This window comes from Camelus bactrianus, chromosome 35, assembly GCF_048773025.1.
Source record: "Camelus bactrianus isolate YW-2024 breed Bactrian camel chromosome 35, ASM4877302v1, whole genome shotgun sequence".
Taxonomy (NCBI): Eukaryota; Metazoa; Chordata; class Mammalia; order Artiodactyla; family Camelidae; genus Camelus; species Camelus bactrianus.
Window position 1 is genome coordinate 20477838 of NC_133573.1, and position 19660 is coordinate 20497497.

At 40.7% G+C, this 19660-nt stretch overlaps 1 protein-coding gene and 1 pseudogene across 11 annotated transcripts in view; one reads left to right on the forward strand and one right to left on the reverse strand.

Annotated features, from left to right (window-relative positions):
* C35H10orf67 (chromosome 35 C10orf67 homolog) overlaps nt 1-19660 on the forward strand; it is a 105266-nt gene that overhangs the window by 15355 nt on the left and 70251 nt on the right. For all 11 annotated transcript variants that reach the window (XM_074358267.1, XM_074358270.1, XM_074358268.1 and 8 more), the window contains 2 exons: nt 1133-1276; nt 3979-4053. In XM_074358267.1, the coding sequence (XP_074214368.1) occupies nt 1133-1276; nt 3979-4053 (219 nt within the window). The remainder of the gene's footprint in view (nt 1-1132; nt 1277-3978; nt 4054-19660) is intronic.
* On the reverse strand, nt 2548-3084 carry LOC123612129 (ubiquitin-conjugating enzyme E2 D3 pseudogene; annotated as a pseudogene).

A 19660-nucleotide genomic window follows, 5' to 3' on the forward strand; every position in this document is an offset into this window, starting at 1 on the left:
AAGTGGAAGGACTAAGCTGGGATCAGCCTGCACTTGCAGAGTTGTTGGAGTGAGGGATGCGATTGCTTCCTGTGGACCATGTGTAGCCAATGAGAGAAAGAGAGAGAGAGAGAGAGTGCCAGCATGGGGCCATTCTGAGTCTTATCCAGTGGAGAAATCTAGAAAGACAAAGATCCCCCAACAGCGGGGAGAAGAAAGAGAACCCTAGATTCATGGGGGCAAGGATGGAGTTGCAGAGACCACCTAGAGTAGAGAAGCATCTTTGGTCAACATGCATCCACGGGAGAGAGGGTCCCTGAGCGGGCATCTCTAGAGAAGCAGTATCGTCGGTGCCCAAGGGAAGAAGGGTTAGTTCTCATGTCCTGCCAGACCAGGGTGAAGCCCCCCTGCCAGGTGGCCACAGCTGTGCCTCGCTATCCCCTCTGCCTTGTCTGTGGTGGAGACACCCCAGCTGGGTGTGGGGGAGGAAGAGAGAAAGGACAGAGCTCAAGAGTGAATCCCACTCTTTTCCTTAGAGACCCGTAGCTGTCAACTCCTGCCCTTGGCTTGGAGTACAGGGAGCAGCCTTACCCATGAATGAAGTTGGAAATGTCACATTCTGAATGCTACTTTGAGGCTGTGTTTTGAATGATGGTACGACTTTCTGTTCTCAAGAACCCTGAGCATGAACTGCCTACAGTTTCCATTCAGGGTAGAGTTACCTTGTGAATGCATTTTAAATAGGTGGTGGGAGACAAAAGTACATTGTGTTTGGATGATAATGGTTCTTAGTCAACATGCTGGTTATATATTTAGGTACTTGGCTGGTGAAGTCACAATTGTTGATTCTTGCCCATCTTTTCTGATCTGAAAGCCACATCTTGAAAACTATTTTTTTTTGGTAGTTTTTTGAGGTGTGGCAAATGGGACGAAACTGCTAGGACCCTCCTGTCCCTTCCTCCATTAGCATATAGTAGTTGAGCAGATTAACTGGACACCCCCCAATGTACATGATATTCAAGAGGGAGCCTTAGATTTGGGACAGGCCCCTGACCAGGCACCCAGGTTACCTGCCCAGAACCAGGCCAGTTGCTGGAATCTTTACACAGAGGGCCCTTACTCTCTATAGTAATGTCTTTGTTTCCATTTTTAGATTATGAGATCCCTTCAGTTGGATTTTGGGTTCCTCAGACAACTGCTTCAACAGAAATTCGAAGACCGTCTTCAAGAGGAATCTTTTAGGCTCTTCACTTCTCTGCATGACAGGATCCTGGAGATTGAAAAACATTATCAACAGGTAGACGTTCTCTCATTTCCTTTGTTTTGTGTGGAGATTAATTTTGTGCTTGGATGTGTAGGTCCTGCAGTTTTTAATGTAGTGTCTTATGAGGGCCATATAATTTCCATGTGTTGTGTCCCCTCTGATAGCTCCACAAAGCTGTGTAGTACCTGTTGCTTTACGATGTGCGGGAACTTTTGTGACTGCTCCGTGTACAGACTCATTCAGTGCTCACACTAACCTGATGAAGTAGGTCCAGTTATATTATACCTCTTCTACAGATGAGGAAATTGAGGCACAGAAAGGTTAAATCACTTGCTCTAGCTCACCCATTAGAAAACCAGCAGGGTTTAGGTTCCAGACCAGACAGTTTGGTACTTGAATTCCAGCCCTTAACTACAATTTTATGTGATCTTATTTACGCTTAATGGCTCTGTAGGAGCCAAGAACATAAAAACTGCTGCTTTGAGGAACTTCCTAAAGCCTTCGGTCAGATTGGCATATTTACTTGTCATTAGGAACAGACATCAGTGTTATTTTCCTGCTGTAAAACAAAAAGCCCATGTGTTGTTTACTACACAATTCAAAGTACCTTTTATTTTATTTTATGTTTTTTTGTGGGGGGGAGGTAATCAGGTTTATTTACTTATTTTAATTGTTTTTTAATGGAGGTACTGGGGACTGAACCCAGGACCTTGTGCCTGCTAAGCACATGCTCTCCCACTGAGCTATACCCTCCCCACTTCAAGATACCTTTTTTTTTTTTAAGAACAAGAACAGATCATTCCTTTATTGACATGCATAAAATACATCACATTTTCTGTTCTGCTGATGCTATAAATTCAATACCAATTCTCCAGCCACATCAGTTATGAGCATAAAGCATATCATGTAACTTCAAATCTCTAACAGTGGAAGGCTTAAACAAGAATGGATGCTGCTAGAATAATGCTGCTTCCTTTGATGTGACAACTGAGCATCCATCTCCCTCCCCCTCAGATGATTCTTCAGCATGTTAGAGCAGTGAGGAATGGTTTTAGTCTCATGACCAAGTTAGAGTGAAGATATTGGCCACATAATACACATGCTCCATTTTTTTTTTTAATTCTGAATCTTGGGCAACTGTTCTCTTGTAACTACTAGTTTCTAAAAGCAGTTATTGTCCAAATCAGGAAGAACTTAAGTCTTCTCAGATGAGCATGTGAATGAATGGAGGGAGGTAAACAAAAAATAAAATTAAAGAAGATGAGGTCTGATGAGGGGGCAGCCGGATAAGAAAATCAAAAAAGGAGCAGTAATTTAAAGTCTATTCCAGCTATAATGCCGGTTATTCTGACTTTAAGGTAGCATCACATGGCATACTTCTGAGCCCATTCCTGAGATATTCTGTTGTACTTATCTCTGTTTTATAGATCCGTGGAATCTCTGGCACTAGGAGGTCATCTGGGTTTGGATCACATAGCAGTGAACAAATGGATAAAAGAACTTTAGAAATAGTGAAAGCAGGAGACCACTGTGATCTTAGAATATCAAGACAAATACTGCCATTACTGTTAATATTTGGATGTAAATTCTTATTGTAAATGCAATCTTAGGTGGTTTGAAGGGGTAGTCTGTAGGGAAATGAATTGTCAAAACGAATACATGCCTTGATATGGGCTGTCATTAGGTCCCAAAATTGTGGCTTGCCAATGAAACATCATCCCCAACTGGACCTGCAGAACATTGTGCTGGAGGGTCACGGGCCAAATCACTAAGTTCCTTAATCCGTTTCAGCACCATAGTCTGTGCTTTTCGTCTGGCTCCTCACTCTCTCGGTGTGTGCTCAAAGGTCCGGCCAGAACTCTTGATTATCCTTGAAAGGATTGTCTCTTCATTTCATACCAGCTCTACCAGACACAGGCGCAGAGGGGCCGGGGTCTCCCTCAAGCTGCGGCCTTGGCCTCCTCCCGAGGGCGGCAGCTGGTGCCTCCCCAGCCCTTCAGGGCTCACGCGCACAACACCCTTCAAGATACCTTTTTAAATGCATCTCCTCTTTAAGTCCCTCAACAATCTACAAGTGGAAATCCTGTTATCCCTGCTCTACAGATAAGGAAATGGAGCCACCCAGGTTAAGTCACTTGCTTAAAGTCAGACAGTAAGTTGTACAGTGACATTGAAATCCAGTTCTGCCTGATTCTAAAGCCCATTTGTTGTATACACTCCATGTTAGAATCAAAATTGGTAAGAATCAAGGCTATTTTTTTTTAAACGTACTACCTTTCATTGCTATCCATAACAGACAGGATCAAATAATTTGTTTAATCAGAAAATGACTCTGGCTTGCGGATTAACGGCACTGGATTTCTTTTCATGAGCAAAATCCATCCAAAAAGTACAAGGACCAGAAGGAAATGTGAATTCCAAATAGATTTCACTACTTTAAAAAGAATTTCTAAGACACTAAAAAGACTTTGATATGTAAGGTAAAACAAAATGTTCACATTATCTGTATTTATTTTATCCACATGAGCTCTCGATTGCTCTTGGTAAAGTGTGAGTAACAGTGGAATGTGTTGTAATTGCTGTAGGGTGGGGGAAATGATTATGAACTGAAGTTTTCAAGGAAATGTGAGGATTTGAATGCTGCTTGTATACTGAGCCCTTCCCTTGGAGGTGGGAGAATTGTATTTGGAAATATATTGTAGTGCTCACTGACTGTATTTATATTTCATTTGCAGAATGAGGATACTTTAAGAAAATGCTACAATCAGCAGTTGGCCGATGCCATAGCTACCATCAAAGGGATGTACAAGGTGGGTTTTTAGTGCTTTTGTGAGTGAGAAGGGCTTTATAACCTGGGAATTACACAGTGTGGGTCTCACCCCGGGCTCCCTGTCAGTGTGTTTAGCTTTGAAGATCTGATTCAGGTCACCAAAGGGGGATCAGATCTAAGGCTATTCATGTTCAGTTTAAATCCAGAGACTGGAAAATTCCAGTCTGGTGTCTAGTGCACCTGGGTAAGTGGCGAAGTAATCCGGAATTTGGTGAGCACGCAGTTGGGCAGAAGATCATATAGTAGTCGCTAGAGAAAGTTCGTCAGGTCTGTGGTAAATCCCAGTGAACAGTCTCAGATCCTCAGTGGAGTAACTTTATCTAATGACAGGGACACTTCTGTCGGCCAGGTCATTTCCAATGATTATTTTTCAGTCTTACCAAGCACCTTGCAATTCTTTTAGTACTTATAACTATGATCTTGTCTTTATCTTTGTTATATTCCCATAAAGATATGTTATTTTATTTACAGCAAATTGTGCATTGATTGCACACCTTTTTTCATAGCCCTTGATGCATTTGTATTTAATTATGTGTTTGCTCGTTACATGTCTCTGTTCTGTGCTGGACTGTAAGCCCTATGAGGACAGGGCTGCTCGCCTTACTCGCTGGTGTGCCCCGCCTCTTAGCACTGCGCCTGGTATGTAATTAGCAATCGGCTAATAACTACTAAACTGATGGATGGTTGCTGGTACTGGTGGCACCACTGTCATTCTTCTTCCTCGTCCTGTTTTTTAATTAGCAGAGGCACTTCTTACTACGAAGTCAAAATGCTGGATCCTTTCTTTCTCAGCTTCCTTTTCAGCGATGACATGAGCAAGGGCAAGGGCCAGTCCAATGTGACCGGAAAATAAGTTGACTGTGTTTGGAAAAGGAGGTTTTTGTTTGTTTGTTTGTTTTTTGTTTTTTAACTGAAAGAGACTGATGAGAAAAAAAACACTCTCTGTTGTTTTGCTTGACATTATTATGTCTCCTTCTGAGGCTTGGAATTGCTGTAGCCAGTTAAACTGAGGACTGAGATACTCTGGATGTGTACAGGGTAGCAGAGAGGAAACACAGGAAGCACTGGGTTCCTTGGTGACATCACTGAGCAACTAAATAACTCTGGACTTGCCCTGCCTCTGGCCCTTTTATTTCATGAGACAATAACCCCCTTAGTATTTAAGGCACTGTTAGTTGCATGTTCAGTTACTTGAGGCTGAAAATACCCCAGACCCCATTGCTCTGTCAACAGTCTCTGTGACTTTGGGCAAAATTGTGTTCCCAAAGGCAGCCCTGACACTGTCTCCCACTCACCTGCTCTTCTGCAAGGTTACCTTGCTCCTCCTCCACCAGAGGTAAAGCCTGATTCCCCATCCCTAGATCATCTGGCCTTGGTGACTTGGTCCTAAGGACAGAATGTGGAGTAAGTGACATCCAAGGTGAGGGCACAAGAACTACATCCTGTAGCCTCAGTGTTTGCTGTCTGGAGTCTCTCCTTCTGAGAGCCCAAGCCATTTGGAGAGTCTGCATGTGGGTACTGGGTCCACAGGCCCAACTGAGCCCAGCCTTCAGGTCATCCAGCCCCCAGCCATTTCGTCTTTCCACCTGGGGTCCTGGCATTATGGAGTGAGGACAAGCCATCCCGCTATTCCTGTCCCAATCCCTTGACCCACAGAGTTTGTGAGCACAATAAGTAGTTGTTGTTGGGTGCTGCTAAGTTTGAAGAGATGTGTTATGTAGCATTAAGTAGATGGCTGGGACAGGATCCCAATTCTCACATCAGTAAGCAGTTTCTTAATGATGTTTGTTGGCTAAATTACTTCTCTTATGATTCTACCAGCATGATACAGCATAACAGCTCTGAGTTAGCACAGTGTGCATTTCAGAACAAGGACTCCAGAGTCCAACTTCTCAGGTTCGAATCCTCTGCCACTTAATTGCTGTGTGATCTTAGGCAAAATATGACCCTCTCTGTTCACATTAATACTTAATTTTAGGTGTTTAGTAAGATAAGTTGTCTCACTTTCTTTCCTTCTTCAGGAGTGGCTTGAGCACTCACAGCTCTTTGTTCTTCCATATACATTTTAAAATAAGTCTGTGTTAGGGAGGAAGATAATTCCTTCTGCCCTTCTAAGTTCTTCTGGCTGCTGTAAGAATTAAATTGACATGAAACAGATTAACAGGAGAAAATCAAACAAAAGTTTAGTGGCATGCACATGTGGGAAAGACCCAGGGAAGCTGAGTAACTCACTTTAAGTATCACTTCAGCTGAAGACAAGAGGATGTTGAGGGGTACGGTCTGGGACTTCAAAGGGGAGGGAGGAAACAGAGATGGAAAAGCAAATGTTTGGTAAACAAATGTTTGCTGGGCCAGACAGAGACAGTGGGACACAGAGTGGACTCCGAATTCTAGGCCCTGCGCAAGTTCCCCCCACCACACCTCGCCCACATTCTTTACAGATACCTCTGTTGATAGCTCTTTTCTGGAAACAGGCCCCTTCTCTACATTCTTTAGGCAGTTAAGGGGGAGGTAACAAGAAAACCTTTCTGAGTCTTCTGTTTCTTAAAAATAATCAGCCCAGTTAATCCTTTTGCCAAAGAGACACATTTTGGGATGGCAAATTTTGCTGTCCTACAATTCTTACACCATTTCTTCATTCATTCATTCATTCATTTCTGCCAGCTGCACTGTTGGGGCATCTAGTAAAATGTTAAGTAAAATTGATGACAACAGGCATCTTTATTTTGTATCTAATCTTACAGGGAATGAATACAGTATTTCAACATTACACATAATGCTGTAGATACCATCAGGCTATTTCCTTTGCTAGAGACTTTAAAAAAATTTTTGAATGCATTTTAATTTTGTAAAATATGGGGTTTTATGCATCTACTGAGAGGCCATATAATTTCCCCCCCCCCCTTAATCTATTGGTGTGGTAAAATTAATTAATTATTTTTAATGTTAAATCAACCTTTCTTTGTCTAAGCCCAACTTGGTCATAAGGTGTCTTTTTGTTTGTTTGTTTTTAAAATTTGTTCCTGAATTCAGTGTGTATTTTATTTAAGATATTTTAAATCTGTGTTCATTAATGTGGTGAGTTGTCCTTTTCTTTTCTTTTTTTTTTTTTAACTATTCTTGTTCAGGATTATGCTAGTTTCACAAACTGAATTGGGAAACATTACCCCCATTTTTTTCCCTAGGAGCGTTTGTGTGAAATTAGAACTACTTTTTCCTAAAATATTTAGAATTTTGCCAGAGGAGCCAACTGGGCCTGGAGAGGTTGGTTAATTGACTGACATATTTTGAATTCCCCATTCAATTACCTAATGATTACTGGACTATTTGGGTTTCATATTCCTTTTGAGTCAGATACAGTGAAACATTATTTGTCTAGGGCCTTTGTTCCCTTTAAACTCAAAAAATTGATTGGAATAAAGGCTTTATATCTATCTGTCTGTCTATCTGTCTATCTTACTGCTCTTGTATACTTTAATCCTTTATTTTTTAACCCCACTGCATCTTTTTATTGCTATTTTATGCATTTTCATTGAGTTTTAAAATACCACTTGTTTTTTATGACTAGAAGTTTTTCTTGTTGACATTCTATGTTCGGTTATTTTTTAATGACTTTCTCTTTGCCCATAACATGTCCTATTAGTTCTATAAATATATTTAAATGCACTTGATGGGTAGTCCATGTTCCATAATTCCCATGCCTTCCGTCTTTGAGGGTCTGATTAGTGTTGACTGTCACTCACGGTATGTCATTTACTTTCGGGGTCATGATTTTTGACTGTGAACTCATATTTCTGTGGAAATTCTTTGAGGCCTGGATTGGGGATGGGTTTCTGTGAAGAAGATTTGTTTGCTTCCGTGAGCTCTTGGATCTGTGACCACTTTAACCTAATTCTCAGCTTGAGACACTTTAGACCCCCCAGAGGTATGAATGCAGGTCACAAAACTCCTGCTTATAAAACTCAGAAGATTCTTCCCTCCTCTGTGCTTGGAGCCAAGTTTCCAGACAGGAGGCAATTTCACTTTCAGTTGGGTGGGAGGAGACACAGGGTTCAGGGTGATTACTTCTAGTTCATTCTAACGCTGAAGAGATGGCCCTTTGGTGGAGTGGTCTCCTACTTTTCCAGAATCACCTCTTTGAGGGGGACCTATGTGCTGTCTCTTCTCTGTGCCCTGTAAAGAGGTGTAAACCAAAGTTCAAATATACCGGGTCTAGCAGTGCCCTGCAGTGCGGGCCAGCTTCAGTGCTCTGCCTACTGCTCTGGATTTCTGCACTTTTTTTTTGCGCTCAATTTTAGCCTCATCATTCCTTACTTTGTCAGCTTATAGAAGCATTTCACCTATTTTTTTTTTTTTTAGTGTTTATTTTCCTTTGATTTAAAAAAATATTTATTTATTTGTGGTTCATTCTGAAATATATTTCCTTTTTAAAAAAAATTATTTGGTGGGGGGGCAATTAGGTTTATTTATTTATCTATTTTTAGAGGAAGTACTGGGGATTGAACCTAGGACCTCGTGCATGCTAAGCATGTGCTCTTCCACTTCAGCTATATACCCTCTCCCCCACATTTCACCTATCTTATCCAGAATTTTTGTTGTTTACAAAGAGAAAGTCAAAATAACATTTTTTTGGGGGGGGAGACACTTTTATAGTTCTTTGTGTTTTCAACAATTTCTGGATCACTGATAAACTTCTAGTGCGTATCAAATACTCAAAAAATATGGCAAAATAAGTGACTGTCAGTGTTTCTATGTGCTTTCTTTATGTCTAGGAGTAGAAAACTCTGAAAAGATTAAATGCTTTATATGCATCAGTGTTTCATAAACGTATGCTGGTTAAATACGCTTAGCCAACTGTGTATTAATTGTGGTTCGTTGGTTTATCTAAAGAAAGAATTGGTTTAAAGATACAGGAGTGATTCTTTGGATCTTTGCTTTGGCTTGTTGGCATGACTTTGATCCCTGACCTCAGACAGCCTTCCAAATCCTGGCCACCCAGTTTGTTAAGGCTTAGTCTTAAGGAAGAATAGAAGAGTGTTGAAAAAAACAGCCTAAGCACACACTTCTGGTTAAGAGGTAACTTTTGGTTAAGCGTAAATGACTCTCTGCTGCCCTCTGGAGACCAATTCTGGTTACAGATACAAGTGTTTTTTTAAGCTATAGAGCAAGGTTTTAAATCTTTTTAACTATTAAAACAATTTCTTGTGTGATATAGTACTTTATTTGCAGATAGAAGAAAGTATTTTACTAAAACTTACACCACCTTTTCTTTTTTTGGTCTTGGAAATGTATCAGCTCTGATTCAGATAAGAAAACACACTACTCTGGGTCCCTCAGAACAGAGGGATTTGGGAACATATAAAACCCTTAGAAAGACTGGAGGAGTAAAAGTTTGGGAGACTGTCACTAGCTTTCAAATTAATAAGCAATTTTCCCAGTATCTTTTGTTTAGGATCTTTTCCTTTTCTGTTGATATATGATGTTTCCATCATATTCAATGATAAACTGAGGCATATTAAATTTTTAAGTTTATTTCAGCAAAAATTAATAAGTCATGAGGATGTAATGTAAGGAGTAGGGACTCTAGTCAATGATATTGTAATAAGTTTGTATGGTGACAGGTGGTAACTAGACTTACTGTGATTATTTGGTAATGTACACAAATATTGAACCACTATGTTGAACACCTGAAACTAATATAATATTGTCTGTTTATTATATTTCAATAAAACAAGAGGGAATAAATAAATGGTATGAGTATTTTTAATGAATTTATTTGTGCAAAAATTGATTCAAGTCAGGCAGCAATAGAGCAGAAGTGGTTAGGAGCGCTGCAACACGGGAGTCAGGGGAAAAACTTTTATAGAGGAAAGGTGGAAGCAAAGGAAGGGAATTATTTGATTGGCTGTAGCTTAAGTGTTTGCCTTCTATGGAAAAGCCTAGTTGGCTGTTTGTGACTGGTTGTCCTCAGGTATTAATTTATTAACCTTGAGGCATTTACAGGCACAGGTTTGCTTACGTAGGCTGTGAAGGTATTGATGGCCTCCATGTTTAACTAACTTAACACTCATCATACATCAGTAATCAGATAAATAATCATTTATCTCAAGGTTACTTCTGCTGTTTTGTGGCTCTATGTTAAGATTACCTATGCAGTATTATATCTATCCATTGCTTTTTTTGGTATTTAATATTTTTAGCATTATAATACGTTTTAATATCTGGTATGTTTGGGTCTTTTTTCATTAGTTCTTCTTCCCAAAAATGTCTTTGCTTTTTTTATTTATCCAGATTAATTTTAAAATAATTATATCTACTTCTTTTCCATAAAGGCCTCCCTTAGCATTTGTATTCAAATGAAACTGGTTGGAAACTTATTCATGAGTTTTGGAAGAAGTCTGTATCCTTTATAATTAATTGTCAGTCTTCCTATCCAAGAATATTTTTTGATTCACTTATGTCTTACTTCATGTATCTCAATAAAGTTTCATAATTTATTTGCATACATTGAATATCTTTTTCATGGAACTAAATTTTTCCTAAATATTATATTTTATGTCTTTAGAGAACGAAATCTTTTTTAGCCATATTTTAAGAGTCTATTTTGATGTAGATGGAAACCATTGATTTTTCAGCAGCTTTATTGAGATATAATTTATATAGCATAAAATTCACTCATTTGAAGTGTACAAGGGGAGAGTGTGTGCTTAGCATGCATGAGGTCCTGGGTTCAATCCCCCAGTTATCTCCATTAAGAATAAATAAATAAACAAACAAACCTAATAACCCCCTCAAACAAAGAAAAAGTGATTAAAATTTAAAAATAAAGTGTACAGTTCAGTGGCTGATGTTATATTTACAGAGTTGTGCAACCATCATCATCATCTAATTTTAAAACATTTTCATCACCCCCAAAAGGAAAGCTTGTACCCATCAGCAGTCACTCCCTGTTTCTCCCTTCTCCCTTCCGTCTCCTGTTCCAAACCTCCTGCAACCTCTAATCTACTATCTCTACAGATTTACCTATTCTGAACATTTTATATAAATGGGATTGTACAATATGTGCTCTTGTGTGATTGACTTCTTTCATGTCATGTTTAATTTTGCTTTCAGGTTTGGAAGATGCTCACTTCCTGTGCCTTGCTGCATGTGCTTGAAAGCTGCTTTAGATAATGGTCTCCTAGATCTTTTAAAAGAGAATTTTAGGGAGACCTCGAAGCTTTATTCTGTTCTCCATCTATACTGGATGTTGAGGATTTCCTTTTTTTTCTCTCTCTCTCTCTTTTTTTTAATTGAACTATCATTGATTTACCGTGTTGTATTAGTTTCTGGTGTACAGCATAGAGATTCAGTTACATATGTGTATATATATATACACACACACACACACACATATTCTTTTTCATTATAGGGTACTCCAAGGCATTAAATATAGTTGCCTGTCCTATACAGTAAATCCTTGTTGTTTTTTTCTGTTTTCTATATAATAGTTTGTATCCGCTAATCCCAAACTCCCAATTTATCCCTCCCCCCTCCTCCTTGACAACCATAAGTTTATTTTCTATGTCTGTGAGTCTCTTTCTGTTCTGTAAATAAGTTCATTTGTATCATTTTTAAGATTCCACATATAAGTGATACCATATGACATTTGTCTTTGAGGATTTCCTTATACATAGAATACTTTGGGACTAGCCTAGAACTGTACCCAGTGGGCCCTGTGGATATTTATAGAATGGATGCTGACGTGTTCTTGCAGGGTTCTGTGTGTGGACGAGATCTCTGAGGGTGGCACAGTAAGGGAAGAAGGCTTCCCGTTGTTCAGAAGCCTTGGCCCCAGGCTGCTGGAAATATAACCATCAGCATTTCGTTCCCTTAAATCACCTCCCTCTCCTTTACCAGCAGGGGGCTAATGAATGAAGTCATTGCCTTCTTAGTGGGTATTCTTTCTTCCATCAGTAAAACTGGGCTGGACAGAGGACCTTAGGTGATGGACTGTTGGGGGAGTTCGGAGGAGGAGAGGGGGATGGAGGGATGTTTACACTGAGGAGAGGATACAGAGGAGCAGAGAGAGCCCTGGATAAGCTGTGCCTCCGCTGTCCTGTGCGTACCTGGTCTCCTTGAATCTAATGTAGACTGCGGCTCCCCTTCTTTGTCTTAGGTGCCACTGGTGACGGGGCATCAGTTACAGAACAGTGAGTGACAGTGCTTGGGGAAACCTCCTCCTTCTCTCTAGGCAGATAATTAATGACAATGAAAGCTGTTGTCACTAAGTGACTTACTTACTGCGGCCCAGGCCCTGTGCAGAGTGCCTCATGTGTGGCATGATATTTATAACATTGCTATAAAAAGACCTAAAGGACTAGCCTTAAACTCAAATGGATTACAGAAAAATGCAAAGTTTAATATCTAAGTTTTTATCTGAGTGCCTTCCTTTTTGGTGTGACCATAATCAGCATTCAGAACGAAAAGGAAATGAAACTAACTCCTTTTCCGCACGTCCTCACTTGGATATTTGGAGAAAACCCTGTTATTCGTGCCTTCTCCCCTATGGCTGGGCCACCATCTCCCTCATTTGTCCTCATATGAAGAAGATTCCAGATTCCTCAGCAACCTGCTCATGCTCTTAAAATGCCCTCTGGTTTGTTAGTCCTCTCGTAACATGCAGGATAAATACGTAACCAGAACCACCAGCAGTGTCTCCCTAGTGACTCTGAGGAACTTCAAAATCCCAGGAGCATGAGAAAAGTTATCCGTCCTTATTCTAGTTCCAGGCCCCGGGAGTGAGAGGAGTCTTCCTGAAGCAGACCGTTGGCTGTGTATTTTTTTATATTTATTTTTCATGAAATAGAAATAATGCTATTAATAATATTTAAAGTATTCATTCAATATTGTTAAAATGGTCACACTGCCCAAGGCAATCTACAGATTTAACGCAATCTCTATCAAATTACCCAGGACATATTTCACAGAACTAGAACAAATCATAATAAAATTTATATGGAACCATCAAAGACCTAGAATTGCCAAAGCATTACTGAAGAGAAAGAAAGAGGCTGGAGGAATAACTCTCCCAGACTTCAGACAATACTGTAAAGCTACAATCATCAAGACAGCGTGGTATTGGTACCAAAACAGACATATAGACCAATGGAACAGAACAGAGAGCCCGGAAATGAACCCACAAACTTCTGGTCAACTAATCTTTGAGAAAGGAGGCAAGAATATACAATGGAATAAAGACAGCGAATGGTGTTGGGAAAACTGGACAGCAGCATGTAAAACAATGAAGCTAGAACACTCCCTTACACCATACACAAAAATCAACTCAAAATGGATCAAAGACTTAAACATAAGACAAGATACAATAAACTTCCTAGAGTAAAATATAGGCAAAGCATTATCTGACATACATCTCAAAAATGTTCTCCTAGGGCAGTCTACGCAAGCAATAGAAATAAAGGCAAGAATAAACAAATGGGACCTAATGAAACTTACAAGCTTCTGCACAGCAAAGGAAACCATAAGTAAAACAAAAAACCTACGGATTGGGAAAAAAATTTTTGCAAATGAAACCGACAAAGGCTTGATCTCCAGAATATATAATAAGCAGCTCATACAACTTAATAAGAAAAAAATAAACAACCCAATCCAAAAATGGGCAGAAGACCTAAACAAGCAATTCTCCAAGGAAGACATACAAATGATCAATAGGCACATGAAAAAATGCTCAATTTCACTAATTATCAGAGAAATGCAAATCAAAACTACAATGAGGTATCACCTCACACCAGTCAGAATAGCCAGCATTCAGAAATCCACAAATGACAAATGCTGGAGAGGCTGTGGAGAAAAGGGAACCCTCCTTCACTGCTGGTGGGAATGCAGTTTGGTGCAGCCACTGTGGAAAACACTATGGAGATTCCTCAAAAGACTAGGAATAGACTCACCATATGACCCAGGAATCCCACTCCTGGGCATATATCCAGAAGGAACCCTACTTCAGGATGACACCTGCACCCCAATGTTCATAGCAGCACTATTTACAATAGCCAAGACATGGAAACAGCCTAAATGTCCATCAACAGATGACTGGATAAAGAAGTGGTATATTTATACAATGGAATACTATTCAGCCATAAAAACCGACAACATAACGCCATTTGCAGCAACATGGATGCTCCTGGAGAATGTCATTCTAAGTGAAGTAAGCCAGAAAGAGAAAGAAAATACTATATGAGATCGCTCATATGAGGAATCTAAAAACAAACAAACAAAGCATAAATACAAAACAGAAATAGACTACAGACATAGAATACAAACTTATGGTTGCCAAGGGTGCGGGGGGTGAGAAGAGATAGACTGGGATTTCAAAATTATAGAATAGATAAACAAGATTATACTGTATAGCACAGGGAAATATATACAAGATTTTATGGTAGCTTACAGAGAAAAAAACGTGACAATGAATATATATGTTCATGTATAACTGAAAAATTGTGCTCAACACTGGAATTTGACACAACATTGTAAAATGATTATAAATCAATGAAAAATTTTTAAAAAAATATTTAAAGTATTCAGGATGCACTGACTTTTTCCAGTTTTATTGAGATAGAATCAATGTAAGCACTTTATAAGTTTAAAGGATACCATGTAATGACTTGACTTACACATATTGTAAAATAATTACCACTATATGTTTAGTTAACATCCATCTCCTCATATAGTTACTAAAAAATATTTTTTTCCTTATGATGAGAACTTTTAGGATTTACTCATTTAGCATCTTTCAAAAATTACATAACCAGGAAAGATGCAAAGAAAACTTGGTCTACACCACAGTACTGGACGTGGGTCATGAGTTCTTAGTAAACACTACATAGATCAAAGGCAATGCATGATGTTGAGTGCTTTAACTGTTCGTTTGCTCAGGTATTTTTCCATCATCTGATTTTGTGGCAGAGGTAAAAACAGTCCTTGCACTCAAGTGGTTCATAATCTAGGGTCATGGAAGGTAAGAAATGTAGCAATTCCAGCTTGTAGTAGAGGTGTGCACCTGATGGCTGCCTGGTTACTTGGAAGGATAGTTAAGAGAGACTTTTAAGAGGAAGTGATTCTTGAGCTAAGCCTTGAAGGTGTGGGGGAGGGAGAAATTTCCCCCTCCACCCCTCTCTAGTTCTTCTGGTGGGATTTAGAATACTGTTGACACAAGGCAGATTCACAGGAGAAAAAGAAATTTTCATTTGTGCACATGGAAGTCTTACAAAAGTGAGACCTAAGAAGTAGCCAACACAGGAAGCTTTTATTTTTAGATGAAGAAACAATACACTGAGGGATTAACAGGACAAAGAAACAGGTTTTGAGTGCCCAGTAAATAAAGAATGTGAACAGAGTGTGGGTTTCTCAGGTTGAATTTCCTCTCTGGTGATTAGTGTATGCACCTACCTCCAGATGCAGGGAGGGTACCTGTCTTATGGGAGATTTATTTCCTGCTTTCAGGAAGACAGAAAAGAGGGTCAAAGTACCCCCCTTGCATTGACCATTTCTTAAGTAATTTTAATTCAAAGTAATCAATATGCCATTGAGGGGCAGCTTACACTGGGTCCCAACAAAGGATGATGAATTTTGATGAGCTTAGGGAAAATAGGAGAAAGACAGGGAAGTGGCCCATCTGACAACAGAGAGGCATTAAGTTTCAAGGCACAGCCAGGGAACTGGCAGGTCTTTGTTAGGACTGGAAGACAGGGGGCTGGAGAAAGTGGTGAGAGGAGATCCAGGAAGGGAAACCAAGGAATTGATACTTTATCTCAAAGACATCAAAGAATTGTTGTAGAATTCTAAGCAGCTTTCATGACCTGCCTAGATTTGCAGCCTTGAAAGATAAGTATTATTGGAGTGTCTATGAAACTTGATAAATAATACCCATCTCTCCCACCTAGGTTCTGGATCAGTTAAAAAATGAAGTCAGGGAGCCAGCAGATGGAGATGATTGGTTTTACTGAGAAGACAGGCTACTCAGTGCTAAATCCCACAATTTGGCAGATTATCTCCCATCACAGGCAGCACGGGGCTGGGGAGGTCTGTTCCCACTGGGGCAGAGCATCTGCTCCCCCAAAGAGAAAGGGAAGGGGGAGGTGATGGCCAAGATATGACCAAGTTCCTTCTTCCAACGTCTTAATCAGATAACTGTTGGAGGATGTCCCTCTACATGGAAGGAAACAACGTTCCCTGGGTTCTTCTTCTTCACTTAACATATTGAGCTCAACCATTTAGCCTGTGATCAACTCAGTGTGTGTCTCGGCCTTGGAGAGGAAAGCCTTGCTCCCGCCTTCGTGATGCAGCCCCCACCAATAACAGCCATGCTCCTCTGGGGGTCCTGAGACCACCGGTGCCCCAGAAGACTCAGCAGTGGGTTAGAAGAGTGCATGATTTACATTAAACTCCGAGATCACTTTGTCTCCAATATTGAGAATTTACTTCCTGGTTAATTTCTTACCCCAGATTATGTCCAGCTGTGTTGACCAATTTTGTCTGTCAAGAGATTTTGCCCATGAGGTCAAATGACATCATAAAATTACTCTATAATAAAAAGCCAGTATCTGTGCCCCAGATTTAAATATTAACTCCTTCTCACTTTCAACTGTCAAAGGAAAAATTTTAATATAAATATTAATTATTCTTATAAGGCCAAAGGAATTAAAGTCCAAAACAAAATTTTCTTGCCATTGTGAATGAAAAGACCAAAAGACACACTCCTGCCTCTTTCCCTTCCTCATTCCCTGCATCAGAACCAAGCTCTCAGAGTGCGGTGTGGTCAGGATATTAGGTACATGAGGGAGGATGGAGCAAATATCAGTGCATCGAACATCATGGGCACCAGTTTTCTTACTGCCAGAGAAGGTGTTATACTCTGGAAAGGAGACAAGCCATAATAAACACTGTGGTGTTGGGTTGGAATGGGTGGTGTTGGTGTGACTGTGTGGTCTTTAGATGTAGATGTTGATTAGTCACGACTCTCTAGAGAAAGAGAACCAATAGGATGTATGTACAGAAAGAGACAGAAAAAGATTTATTTTAAGGAGTTTGCTCACATGCTTGTAGGGGCTGGCAAGTCTGAAACCTGCAAAGCAGGCCAGCAGGCTGGAGACCCAGGGAAGAGTTGATGTTACAGCTTGAATCCGAAGACACTCTGCTGATAGAATTCCCTCTTCCTCCAGGGACCTCAGTCTTTCTCTGAAGACCTTCAACTGATATGACGAGGCCCACCTGCAGTGGGGTAGTCTGCTTTACTCAGTGTCTGTTGATTTCAGTGTTAATCTCACATGAAAAGTACCTTCATAACATCTAGGCTGGTGTTTGACCAAATCTCTGGATGTTAGAAAGCGAAGCCAGGCCCAACCGCTCTTCTTCCCTGAAGGCTGCCAATCTAAGGGAGGCCAGAACTGGGAAAGGTCAGGAGCTTTGATGGATAAGAAGAGTAGGCTGGATTGGGATTTGGGGATTTTGAGTTAGGGGGGTTTGGGGGGTTTTTTGGCTCTTGCTTTCTTCCTTTTTTTTAAATTCAATTTTGTTGCTGAGAGTTTAAAAAAAAGGCATGGAACTTTTCTGAGAGTTCTAAGAGGAAAAACATGAGGCAGGAGATTATATTTGGAGGGGTGGTGAGAAAAAAAAAACCAGCTGCTTTCTGCTTACCTATTCTTGAGTCCAGGGTGTTCAGTAAACACTAGTAAAACATCAGAAACATTCTGGAAGATGAAGAGAAGTGAATCCAATGCGTTTGGGCCTGAACGATTAATTTTTGTAATGTCAAAACTGAAACTTTTTGTTCTTCTGAAGAACTGTGGTGTGGCCCTCCCTGCCCTGAAGTCCAGAGGGGCTGAGCGCACCCTAGAGGCAGGCCCAGCACAGCGGGGTGTGTGCAGTGTCTCAGCACAGTCCTGGTGGGATTTTAAATGAACTCCCCAGGATGGTTTATGCTGTGTCATCAAGGAGATGATTTGGCCAGCTTGTCAGATGCATCTTTGCTCTGCTGTTTTTTTAGGAGGAAAATAAACCCATCATATTCAGAACATAAAAATTAGTAAGCAAAAAACAAGTAATAAATAAATGGACCCCAAAAGAATGTTTATAAGGTATAGAAAGAAGCCAGCACTGGAAGGGGGATGGGTAGGAGAGTGGTGCTCAGGCTTCCCAGAATACGTGGCATCTGGGTTTGAATGACAAACAGTAACAAGAACAACAAATGCTAAGATAAAGTACAGATGGGGAGCAAATTGCGCTGTAGACACCATCCAAAATTGTTTACATGCATTATCTTACTGAATTCTCATGGCAATTCAGGTGGCATTATTATTTGGCCCATTTCACAGGTGATAAAACTGAGGCAAAGGATTTAAGAAACTTTTTCAAGGTCACAAAGCTACTAAGTGACAGAGCCGGTCTGCAGACCCAGGCCCCCTTGTTCTAATGCCATTCAGGAGACTGACAAGTAAGAGCTCCCCAGCTGGCCTAGGAGTTCCAAGTGCAGAGGCACGGAGGCCTGATCACCATGTGCTTCCGGGAAATGGTGTGCTGCGTGCCAGCACCGGTAGGATGCCCAGTCTGGTGGGGAAAGGGAGAGAAGGCTAGCACAAAACAGGTGAGCTGGCAGCAGGCCCTGAGGGGTGCAGTTTTGTCCATCATGCTAAGAGTCGGACTTTACCCTGTGGGAGCCGGGGAGAGCTGCAATTTAGAAAGGTCATTTTGGCCACAGGCTGGAGATTGATTGCAGAGGACAAACGAAGATGCAGGGAGGTAAGTTAAGGACTGTTGCAATAGTCCAGGTGAGCAAGACAGGGATGATGATTGTAACCAATCAGGACCCGCTGGGGCCTTCCTGGGACAGACCCCTCCCTGAATCCTCTGTTTCAGCTCCTCCCTGAAGTGTCTAAATAACAGTATCTGAGGCCCCTCCGTCACCTGGCCTTTAAAAATGCTTTCCTGAAGTCGATGGGGAGTTCGGGTGTTTCGGCACCAGCTGTCCCAGGCTTCTTGCATGGTGCCCTGCAATTAACACTGCACCTTCCTTCACAACCTGGTGTCAGTAGGCTGGCTTTACTGCGCATGTTTTGCTTTGGTAACAGGATGGGAGTGGAACAGGGAAGGAGAGGGTAATTTCAGGAGTGATTTGGGGGTGGGTTGAGCAAATTTGGTGAGTTAGTGAGGGAGTAGAAGGGGCTTAAAATGACAGAAAATGGGTTTCCGGCTTGTGCTGCTGTTATGGGGGAGGCAGATAGGAGGAGTGGGAAGATGGTGACCTCTCTTTGGACCTGTTGAATTTGAGATGCCCAGTAACTGATGCTCAGGCCACTAGTGGGTTAACTCTCTTGGCCTCTGCAGAGCATTTGATCTGTAGACCTAGAAAAGAAAAGATGTGAAGAACAGGTCTGTGTACTTAACACTGTTCTTTAAAATCACCCAATTAAAAAGCAAATATTGTCATATGGATTGTTCTGTTTTCACTCTTTTTAATTCTACTACATATTCATTTACTGATTTTTTTCCATTGGTGCTGTGTAGACTATGTCAGTGTTATGTCCTTAGCTTGA